Source organism: Nicotiana tomentosiformis, chromosome 2 (assembly GCF_000390325.3).
Source record: "Nicotiana tomentosiformis chromosome 2, ASM39032v3, whole genome shotgun sequence".
NCBI classification, from domain to species: domain Eukaryota; kingdom Viridiplantae; phylum Streptophyta; class Magnoliopsida; order Solanales; family Solanaceae; genus Nicotiana; species Nicotiana tomentosiformis.
In genome coordinates, this window is record NC_090813.1 from 35,809,372 (window position 1) to 35,821,598 (window position 12,227).

At 36.9% G+C, this 12,227-nt stretch overlaps 1 protein-coding gene across 1 annotated transcript; it reads left to right on the plus strand.

Moving 5' to 3' along the window:
- Nucleotides 1-11,554: 11,554 nt before the first annotated feature.
- On the plus strand, nucleotides 11,555-12,076 carry LOC138904620 (uncharacterized). Its single transcript, XM_070193124.1, has one exon. The coding sequence runs from the start codon at nucleotides 11,555-11,557 to the stop codon at nucleotides 12,074-12,076; it is 522 nt and encodes a 173-aa protein (XP_070049225.1).
- Nucleotides 12,077-12,227: the final 151 nt, after the last annotated feature.

The window sequence follows — 12,227 nt, forward strand, 5'->3', positions numbered from 1 at the left end:
TTTCTTGCCCCTCTTTCTTCAACCTTGTGCATTCTTCAATTTGTATCTCAGTGGCTTCTTCTTCCGCTATCTTCAAATATTCATCAAACTTTATCATTTCTTTTTTGATCTAATGGACCTTGTGGAGGTGGTTGGGATAACCGCCTTTTGTTTTGCACTTCTCATTAGAGGTTTCCTAATGACAACCTCTTGTGTTACCTTGTCATCCCAACTATGTTGCTTGTCGGGTGACTTCTTCTTGTTTTTGTTGGATCCATTTCGCACTTGTCTAGGTGAAAGATCTCCCTCCCTAGCTATAATGTTGAAGGTGGCATCCAATAGTTCATCCTCTTCTCCTTATTTATAAAAGTCTTGGCCCATATGCATCCCAAAATCGTCAATATGATTATAGCCGGTGACTAGTGCACCTTGATCATTCCTCGGATTATTAAATACTGTCAATTTGTCTAAATCATGAGACACAAGTGCATGGAGCATATCGGTCGGTGTCAGATTGTATTTTGAAGCCATTGAACTTGAAGTTCCAGTAGCATCAAAGTTGTGGATAGATGACGAACCAGCTGTGGTTAGTGCATGTTGCTACCCAAATTTTTCTTTCCCTTTGACAGACTGTATTGCCAAATTAACACCTTCCAAACCCGTTTTGTCACTGATCGATTGTTTTTGTCCCGTGGGAACAAAAGCAGCAGCATTAGGACTCAGGTTTGTCTTGATTTGAACTCTTGGAGATTGTCGAGCAATTGAAATATACGATTTGATATCAAGGAATTGTTGATTGAAATGGAGTAGGGTTCATTGTGTTGCTATTTGGACAGTCTCTTGGAATTTCATTTTGGTCATGCAAGCTAAATAAAATCATCTATTACATGATTTGGCATACACATGCAACATACATGCCGAGAAACTAGTTATTATAAAAATGAGAAGCCCTTAACTTAGAAGTTAAATTACAAAATAATCCTTATGATTTATTTAAATACCCTAATTAATTAAAATGCCCATCCTATTTATTTAAGTACTCTATTAATTAAAGAGCCCTACTTGCAAAGAGTTGCAATAAATAGTGTCGATTCACTTATTATGAAAAAGAAGAAAAATAACGGCTTTGTCATATTGATGCATCATTTCACTAACACTTGTACTACGCGTCCTTTCAAGTTTCAACATGAGACTTACAAAATTTATAGTTCACTACAGTGTCAAGATTAAAGGGCAGTCCGGTGCACTAAGCTCAGCTCCCGCTATGTGCGGGTGTAACGATCCGGTCAGTCATTTTGAGAGTTGCAGCCGCACTCCCCCCATTGACTGCTCATTATGTACTTTATAGTTATATTGTGACTTGCTGGGGGATTCAGCTCGAGTCCGGAGAGATTTCGGAATGAATTGAGACACATAGTCTCAAAGTTGAAAACTTAAATTGAAAAGGTTGACTGGATATTGACTTATGTGTAAATGACCTCGGAATAGAGTTTTGATGATTTCAATAGCTCCGTATGGTGATTTTGGACTTAGGAGCTTGTCCGGAAAATTATTTGGAAGTCTGTAGCTAAATTAGACTTGAAATGACTAAAATAGAAATTTAAGTTTGGAAGTTTGATCGGGGACTTGACTTTATGATATATGAGTCAGAATCCAGTTCTGAAAACTTTCATTGCTCTGTTATGTCATTTATGACTTGTGTGCAAAATTTGAGGTCAATCGGACTTGATTTGATAGGTTTCGGCAACGAATGTAGAAGTTGGGAATTCTTAAGTTTCATTAAGCTTGAATTGGGGTGTGATTTATGATTTTAGCGTTATTTGATGTGATTAAAGGTTTAACTAAGTCCGTATGATATTTTAGGACTTGTTGATATGATTGGTTGAATTTCCGAGAGCCTCGAGTGAGTTTCGTAAGGTTAACGAATCAATTTTGGACTTGGAGAACAATTGAAGAATTTCTATTGTCCAGCTCTGGTTTCCTTCTTCGCGTTCGCGAGAGAGGTCTCACGTTCGCAAAGGGGAACTACGGCAAGCGAGAGCTTTTTCTTTGAATTCGCGAAGCAAGGGACGCGATCGCGAAGGGTGAGGACCAGTGAGCATCGCGAACGCGAGAGAGGCCACGCGTTCGCGAAGAAGAGTGAGGGTTGGGGTGGACTTCGCGCGTTAGCCTACACGTTCGCGAGTGGGGCGTCGCGTTCGCGAAGGCATGGGACCCCTGGTCATCGTGTTCGCGAGGAGGAAATTTTGGGCAGCACATTTTTGTGCTTCGCGAACGTGAGGCAAGGGTCGTGTTCGCGAAGAAGAAATCCCTGGGCAGAAACTTTAAGTTCTCAGAACGGGACTTTGTCCCATTTTCTATTTTTGACAAATTGGAGTTCGGGAAGAGGCGATTTTCGGTAGATGTTCAAGAAAAATAATGGGGTAAGTATTTTTAACTCAATATTGGTCAAATTACCGAATCCATGGTTATTTTTAATATTTAATTGAGGATTTAAGTTGGAAGACTTAGAAAGCCCTCTTGGTTTAAATTGAAGATTTGAGGGTCGAGTTGATGTCAGATTTTAGTAAAAAGTGTATGGTTGGACTCGTGGTTGAATTGGCATTCGTATTTTATAATTTTTGTCGGGTTCCGAGACGTGGGACCACGGGCGATTTTTGGGTTAAATTTCGGATTTTGATAGAAAAATTATATTTTCATATGGAAATCAATCCTATAATTTGTATTGATTGAATCGAATTAATTATGACTAGATTCGAGCCGATCGGAGTCGAAAAATCGAGGAAAAGGCATACTACTTGACTGATTGAGCATGGTTTGAGGTAAGTGACATGTCTAACCTTGTGTGGGGAAAATTCCCCTTAGGATTGGTATTGATATGACAATTTTGATGTGTTAAAAGTCATGTACACGAGGTGACGAGTGTGTACACAGGCTAAATGTGAAAGATTATATCTTTAAATTGTGTGGATCACTGTTGCATATTAATTAAATTATTTTATTCGTTTATATTCATTATCATTAATATATTTTCGTATTTTAAATTTGCCTGACCTGTTCCTGCTAAGTGTTTTACCTGTTTAGTTGAAACTATGATTCTTTTGTTCTGTGCATTATTTGAAAGTTGCATTTCTTAATTTAAATATTATTAAAATGAAGTATTTTACATTTGAAAATTTGATATTAAGGTAAGGTGTTTAATTTGTGAAATATTATTTTTACTGAGTTATTCATTCCTACATATTTTGTGAGATTTTGTACTCATTGTGATTGAGTCGTGGGCTCCTTATTGTGGAAAATATTCTTATTGTTGATTTATTTTGGCAAATTAAAATATTTGGGCACTTGAGGTGCAAATTGTGATATATTGTGATATTGATACGCATGCGGTGGTATAAGGTCTGGGTGTTGAAACGCATGCGGTAAGAAGAGCCGTCAAAATGGGCTTGGCCCGTGAGGCCAGACCAACCCAGCCTGCTACTTGGGTAGGTTGGGCTAGAATTGTTTGAGCCCATTTAAAACTGAGGCTTATAAGCCCGGCCCAAGTCAGCCCGCTGGCCCTTGAGGCTTGACCGAGGTTAGTCCTGGGTTGGCACGTGGGCCAAAAATTAATTAAATTTAAATTAATTAACTATTAAATATTTAATATTTTAAAAAAATAAAAACTAAACAATCTATTAACTATAATCCCCATTCCTCAGCCATAGATTGCTCATTTACCCTTCCATATCAACTAGAATTTAGATTTTTGACATGCATGTAATATGAAAAAATTAGTTTTTCTTTTGCTTAATTAATAACGAACTCGAAAAGTTTTAGGTGGCCAATAATAATATTTTATCAAAAGAAAATATTACTTTAAGTGGCCAATGATCAGTTTGGATTACTTTAATATATTATTAATATTTAAACTGCTCTTCAGTATAGAAAAAGATCAATTTCAAATACAAAAAAAAATTGACCACTAGTAGATTTTAGGAATTTTATAAATTATATGGACTATAATGATGAAATCAGCAAATGATGTTAATCCTAAATTAAAAAAATCTCTGCATATAAACTTATTGAATCAATCCCTAAATCTGAGGAAAATGAAAGAAAAGTATTAAGAAAATATTCATGTAACTTTAAAAAAGAAAAGCTAGATATATAGAGAATTTGTATTTCAATTACGAGATTCCTCGTCAAATATCAAGCTTTTTGTACGCACTAAGCAAACATAAGTTGTTTGCATGATTAATCGACCATATCACGAAAAAGTATTTAAGGATTTAAAGAATTTTTTTTTCTTAAAAGAATTGAAGGGCTGGCCCGCCTTAGCCCGTGGCCCTCTTAGGGCTGGGTTGGGCTGGTTTTTTTAAGGCTCATTCATGTGGCGGGCCAGCCCGTTCTAGCCCACCAAATTTAAAAGCCTATGAGGCTTGGGCTGGGCTGGAATAGCGCGTTTTGACAGTTCTAGCGGTAAGATAAGGGTAGCTTAATACGCAAGGATAATAGGGGAACTACTAGAAGTCATGCGGTAAGGGTAGCTTGATACGCGGTAAGATAAGGGTGGCTAAAACGCGGGATGCTATTTCGAAAAAAATATTTTCTTTAAAATTAAATGTGAAGGCTCCCGTGGTGATATAAGAAAATGAGATATTGTGAATTTATTTATGATTTGAGACTACGATGCGGTACCTCGGGACTGCCCTTGTTGATATTTCTTTATGACAGCATTTGCCTTTGGTTATTTTGGTAATTTCTTTAAAGTTGTAAATTTCTGTTTTCTTTCCGCGAGATATTATTTGTCCTTATTCTGTGAAGGTAAATTATGACATACTGCTAACTTGATTCATTCCCATTGTCATTTTATTATTATTATATTATTAAACTTTTCATCTTGTCTTTTATTATTTCTAGTAGGGCCTGACCTGACCTCGTCACTACTCTACCGAGGTTAGGTTTGGCACTTATTGGGTACCATTGTGGTGTACTTATACTACGCTTCAGCATATCTTTTTGTGCAGATCCAGGTACTTCCTATCAGACCAGGCATCAGTGAACTAGCCGTACGCGGAGACTTTAAGGTACATCTTCCAGTGTCCGCAGACCTCAGAGTCTCCTTCTATCCTTATTATGTTGCTTTCCTTATTCTCTTTAGACTCTGATGTATAGAAACACTTAGAATAAATTCTTACAAACTTGTGACTTATTTCTATCGGGTTTTAGGAGTTGAAATTATTTGAATTGCAGTTTCATTTATTTCAGACTTCTATTATGTTATTCCGTATTGATAGACTTATCTAGTCTTAAAGACTATGTGCCATCACGGCATCCTACTGAGGGAAATTGGGGTTATGACAGCGGGGTCCAAGGAAAGCACCTTCTGTGTTTGCCTTGAATATTGTGGCTGTTTTTTATTATGCACATGTTAGCATTATTTACCAATTTGGAATCGAAGAAGAGGAATGGAAGATTGTATACACATTGCTCTATGGAACCGATGATTATATGGGCAAAGAAAATTAGAGAGAATCTTAGTGATAAATCAAGAGAGACGAGAAAACTATTTTTATCATAACTTCTCTAATTATTTATTTATGAATTTCTACTTTTGTCTTTTTTATGATACACGATCGATATAAATATTAGGGTAAATGACTTATCTTGTGATGGTTTTGATATACATATTTATTCTGTTTAAGAATGCATTGGTTAATATCAAAATTAACTTTGCTAGAGGGCTTAAGCAATATCAAAATTAACTTCGTTCCATTGTTAAACTCAAATTCATTAATTGGCATTCTATAGTTACATGCACAAGTTCCTGTGGATCTTTAATTTCAAGTTATTATCTAATATGAAGTACTCTATTTAGAAGGACCAAATATGTTTATCTACAATATTTTAGATATTGCTTAAGCCTTTTGATTAATTTTCTCCTTTTTCTTTGTTCAAGTACATAACCATGATAACAAAATTTCTCTCTCTAAAAATAACACTCTCTCCAACGGCTAACCCAACGACTATATTGTCCAGCGCGTCTCTTCACGCTCCACCAGATGGAGCCACCGGGAGGCCTACTTCCGGCGCGTAAGGAGAAGCAAAACATCTCTCTTGAGGGAGCGACACTACCCACTGAAAAAATTGAAAAGAAAATCTCTTATGCGACATCGGTCACGACTCTGTCATATTCTAATTTGAACCCAATACGCCATGAAAGGGAAAAAGTTATTACAAAGCATGCAACTCGTAATGGAATGCCAGTTGTGATATTCAAGGCTAAAGATTATTATGACATAATGGCAGAAGAATGTAGGTACACTATCGTTGGTCGATTTCTTAAACCCCGCCCCCAAATTGATAGAATTAGGTCAAGGTTTAAGGAGCTGATAACTCTGAAAGGATCTACTAGAATTGGTGTTTATGACAATTACAATGTCTTCATCGATTAATCTAACGAGGAAGATTGGCAAACGGTATGGTTTAAAAGGGTAATTAAAATTGATGATCGGCAAATGTGGTTACAAAAATGGTCCCCTGATTTTAAGCCTGAGGAAGACCTTCTTGTTGCCCCCAGCGTGGGTTCTGCTGCCGGGATTGCCATTCCATATGCACACATGGCATTCTGTTAAACAAATTCTTAGCTCTGCTGGAACCCATTTGGTTCTAGATGCGGCTACTTATGGAAGAACTAGATCAAGTATGGACAAGATTAGGGTGGAGGTTAATCTTCTTAAACCTCTGTCGAAAAGTATATTCATAGGCCAAGAATATGAGGACTCACCACTAAATGGTTACACTCAGAAATTGGAATATGAGGGCATACCTAAGTATTGTAAATATTGTAGGAAACTGGGACACAATGTGATTGAATGTAGGGCTTTAGAGAAGAAGATTACAACTAATGTCGAGGAGGTGCAAGACAAAAGCAAAGAACAACCAACTAAGAACAAAGTAGCTGGTAAAGAAGAAGATCATGAAAGTAATATAGAGAAAGATGAGACAGAAACTATGAAGAATCAGAAGTTAGTAGAGGGAGAACAGCTTCTGAAGACAAAAACTCAAAATCTCGATGCTGAAAGGATAAAACAGAGAACTGACAGCCCTTTGTTACAACAAAATATTGATGCATAAACAAGAAGGAAGAAGAAAAAGAATAAGAAAACAAAGAAAATGCCAAAAAATAAGAGCAGTATCAAATTCAAACCTGCTATCTGAGATAAAATCACTAATAAGCACTACCAAGTTAAGCTTTCATCAGTTCCACAACAATTAGCAACCTCGATGATTGAAGGTAATCAGCAAGAGAATATTTCTAATCAAGATCGAGCAGCAGAAGGTGAGCTTACAGTTACTACTAATCAATATCATGATACTGAAAAACTCAGAGTAGATAGTACAGGGAAGGAGGTAAAGAGCAATGATAGAGAAAGCAGTGACCAACAAAAATCAAAGGGAGATAATCATGAGAATGTTGCAATCACAAAGGCTACAACTGAGGATGTTCAGTCAACTAGCTTACCCTCGGAGATCAAAAACCAAAAATCCATAAATGTTTGTGTTGATCTTAACTGGGAACACATGACAAATCAAAGCCAGATGCCAGAATGTTGCAACCAAGGACAAATCAACCATGTGGAAGAAGAAGCTACTATGAAATCCAAAACTATGACCGATGGAGATGAGGTTGCTTCTCAGAACCAGAATGAAGATGGATCTTCTTACACTAGAGGAAGAAGTAGAAACAAAAAGAATGATAGGAAGAATAGTAAACAATAAGATCTTACAGAGATTGCTGAAAATTCCATAGGAAAGGGTGACTATCGTGAATCACCACTAGCCAGAGGAAGAAGCAAAAACAAAAAGAATTGAAAGACAAACCAAAGACAACACATCTTCTTCTTGTAAAGAAAGAGGAAACAAACATCACACCTCCCCCCCAACCCAATGATTAGTATAATCTTCTGGAATATAAGAGAGGTGAGATCCAAGAAGTCTATTCACATACTTAAACCTCTTATCATCATCAACAAAGTAGTTTTTGTGGCTATCTTTGAACCCTTTGTGGATATGAGTAAGATATATGGGTAATAAAGGTTCTTATGATTTCAACATTATCAGGCTAATGTCACTGGTAAGATCTGGTGCTTCTGGAACTACCTGGATCACACTGAGGTGTTGGCAAACAGTGAACAACAAATTACTTTCAAAATGAAAGATAATGTTGCAGATACAGGAACCTTTATTACAGCAGTATATGCCAAATATACTACTAGTGAAAGAAGGGATTTGTGGGATAGCATTCATAACATGAACAACAATATTGATGGACCATGGTGTATTGGTGGTGACTTCAACATTATTATGGATCCGGCTGAAAAACTAGGGGTAATCCCCATAGAGCATATAGAAGTATGGATTTTATTAGCACTATGTAATCTTGTGGCTTAATGGACATTGGTTTCACTGGCCCACGATACACTTGGTGTAACAACGCCTAGTAAAAGAATTTGGAAGAGACTGGACAGAACAATGATAAATGATCAATGGGATCAGCTCTTCCAAAATAACATTGTGAAACATTTGGTAAGGAATGGTTCCGATCATAGACCCATTCTATTAAAGTGTCATAATGATCAACAACATCACATCAAATACTTCAGATTCCTCAACTTTTGGACCACTCAACTATGTTTTCTGGATATGGTTCAGAAGATATTGAACACAAACATTGAAGGTAATGCTATGTGGAGGCTTCAAAGTAAGTTAAAACTTCTTAGTAAGTATCTCAGTCAATGGTCGAAGGAAAACATTGGGGATATTCATGAACAAGTATGTTCTTGGGAAGCTAAAGTACAAATCCTGGAAGAGATTGATAGGCATAACAACAATGAACAAGGAAGGGAAGATCTAAACAAAGGTTATGCTGAATATACCAGGTGGTTGGGTATGCAAGAATCCTTGATGAAACAGAAAGCTAAAACTAATTGTTTCAAGGATGGTGACTGCAACACTAGCTATTTTCATAGTATCGTAAGATACATGAGAAGAAGACTTTAACTCCATAGAATTAAGAATCACAGAGATAGATGGATACAAGGTGATGAAAAAATTGCTAAGGCTGCTGTCAAATACTTTAAAAGATTCTTCAATATAGACCAGCATCCTACTGTGAGCAATGATATCCTTAACTGCATCCCTAACCTTATTACAAAGGAAGATAATGAGATGTTGATTATGATGCATTTGGAAGAGGAAATCAAAGAGACTGTCTTCAGTATGAGCTTTGATAGCTCTGTTGGACTTGATGGCTTTAATGGAAAATTTTTTCAAGCTACGTGGGATATCATCAAGCATGACATCATTGAATTTGTCACGGATTTCTTTAAAGGGAAGAACCTCACTAAATTTTATTCCCACACCTGCATTGCTCTTATTCCCAAGGTGGATTCTCCTTCCAAATTTGAAGAGCTTAGACCTATTAGTCTAAGCAATTACACTAGTAATATCATCTCAAAACTCTTATCCAGAAGGTTGAAATCTCTTATGTCTAAGCTAATCTCTGAAAATCAAAGTGGTTTTGTCTCTAAGAGACTAATTATGAAAAATGTGATGCTATCTCAGGATTTCATTCATGATATCTCCAAACCTAACAAGGGAGGTAATATTGTAATGAAACTTGACATGGCTAAAGCCTATGATAGGCTTTCCTGGAGCTTCCTTATTGATGTCCTAAATAAATTTGGCTTCTGCAGAGAATGGTCTGATATGATTTGGAGAATGGTCTTGAATGTCTTGTACTCGATTATTATTAATGGAACTAGACATGGCTTCTTTACTTCTTCACAGGGCCTCAAGCAAGGGGATCCTTTATCCCCATCTCTCTTTATTTTTGCTGCAGAAGTATTGACTAGATCTCTAAACAATCTCATTCATAAGGAAAACTTCACTAGCTTCTCTATGAACAAGAGAGGTCCTCAAATTAATCACCTAGCTTATGCTGACGATATTGTTATATTCTGTGGTGGTAATTCAAAAACTATCAAGATGGTGATGAAAGAAATCAGAAAGTATGAAAAGGCATTGGGTTAGCTTGTCAACAAGGATAAAAGCTTCTTTCTCACTGGCCCTAAAGCTAGTGCTTATAGAATCAACAGATTGAGAGATTGCACAGGATTTATGGACAAGAGCTTCACTTTCACTTATCTTGGTTGTCCAATATATATGGGAAGAAAAAAGATATGTTTCTTTGATAACATGGTTACCAAAGTTGTTAAGAGATTGAATGAATGGCAAGGTAAAATGTTAACCTATGGTGGCAGGGTGGTTCTCATCAAGAGTATTTTACGGTCTCTGCCTACTTACACGCTTATTGCACTAAACCCTACCAAAGGCACTTTGAACCTTATTGAGAAACACATGGCTAGGTTCCTTTGGGGAACCACTGGAAAAAAAAGAAGTATCACTGGATCTCCTGGAAAAACTTGTGGTTTCCTAAAGATGAAGGTGGCATTGGTATTAAAAGTCTTGAAGATATTTCTAACACATTAACTATCAAGAGATGGTGGAGGTTTAGAACAAAACCTTCATTATAGGCTGATTTCCTCAGAGCTAAATACTGTCCAAGAAGTCATCATGTTAAAAAGAAGTGGATCTCGGGTAACTCACAGGCTTGGAAACACCTGTTATTGGCTAGATACAAAGCAGAAGGCAACATCATTTGGCTTATTAACTCTGGTGACTGCAAATTTTGGTGGGACAATTGGACAATGACAGGTCCTTTGGCTTATAGCAATGCTAATATTATTACCACCATTGGGAATAAAACCAATGTTCGTGAGTTTATTAACAGTGATGGCTGGGACATGAATAAGTTGTGCAACACTTACAAATCAAATGGTGAAAGTTATTAGCAACATCAACATTGGCCAACCAACTAATACAAATGATGTTGTATGGAATAATACTGAAGATGGCCAATACTCTAATAAATCTACCTGGCATATTATCCGAAATCAGAGACCTACAAATATGTTCTTCAGTAAGCTTTGGCATAATTCTATCCCCTTTTAAATTCTCCTTTCTTACTTGGAGATTGTGTTTAGGTAAACTCCTTTTTGATGAAGTACTTGCTAGATTTGGCAACCAAATAACCTCCAGATGTAGTTGCTGTCAAATGCCTAACAATAACTCTATTCAACATACCTTTGTGGAAGGAAAAACAGCTAGGCATATTTGAAAATACATTGGTGCTCCTTTAGGAATCACTTATCACTAGTGGCCGATCAACAGAGTTATTAAGAAATGGTGGGACATTAATCCAAATAATTCTATATACAAGCTTCTATTACAGATTGCCCTAGTGGTCATCTGCTGGGAACTTTGGAAAAGCTGGATGACATATAAATATGGGGAGCAAAAACAATTCTACAAAAGTAGGATGGAATTTCAAACCATCTGGCACATTCAAGCAACCCTTCAAATTACCTATCCCAGCTATAATGTAACAGGTACATGGCCAAGAATTTGTAATGTGATTGAAAGATTTCAATATACAGTGAATATCAAGCAAGTCACTTGGAATAAGCCTATGGCGGGGATGATCAAACTCAATACATATGAAAGCTTTATTAGAGAAAATAGAAATGCTGGCATCGAAGGTGTTGTCAGGGACAGTGATGGAGAATTCCTGATGGCATTTTCTTTCCCTGTGCACTATAGCAGTAACAATCAAGCTGAAGCAATGGCGGCCAACTTTGGCACTAAATGGTGCACTCAACATGGGTTAAGCACGATTCATATTGAATTGGATTCCATGGTTATTGCCAATATGCTGCTCAATAGGGGAACCAACAACCTTAAATTAAATAACATTATAATGGATACTACTCATGCTCTCAGAGACGTTACTGTACAGATTTCTCATTGCTTGAGAGAAGCAAATCAAGTGGCGGAATTCCTTGGTAAGTTAGCATCTTCTAGTGGAACTGACACCTTCTATCACTTTCTCCAACAGATGCCAAGAGAGGCTAAGGGGCTATTTCAACTAAATAGATGGCAACTTCCTTCAATGGGAAGAAGATATGATAAATGCATTTTTTTTGTAAGCTGATTTTATAGCTCGGATTAATGGGAACCTAGGTAAGGTCGTCCCCCTCTATTTTGTACTCTTTTGTTTATATATAGATATGGTAGGGTCTTGCCTAACCCCCCACACCAAAGGCTCTAGCCTGAAGGTGATGGCTTCAAATAAAATAAAATAA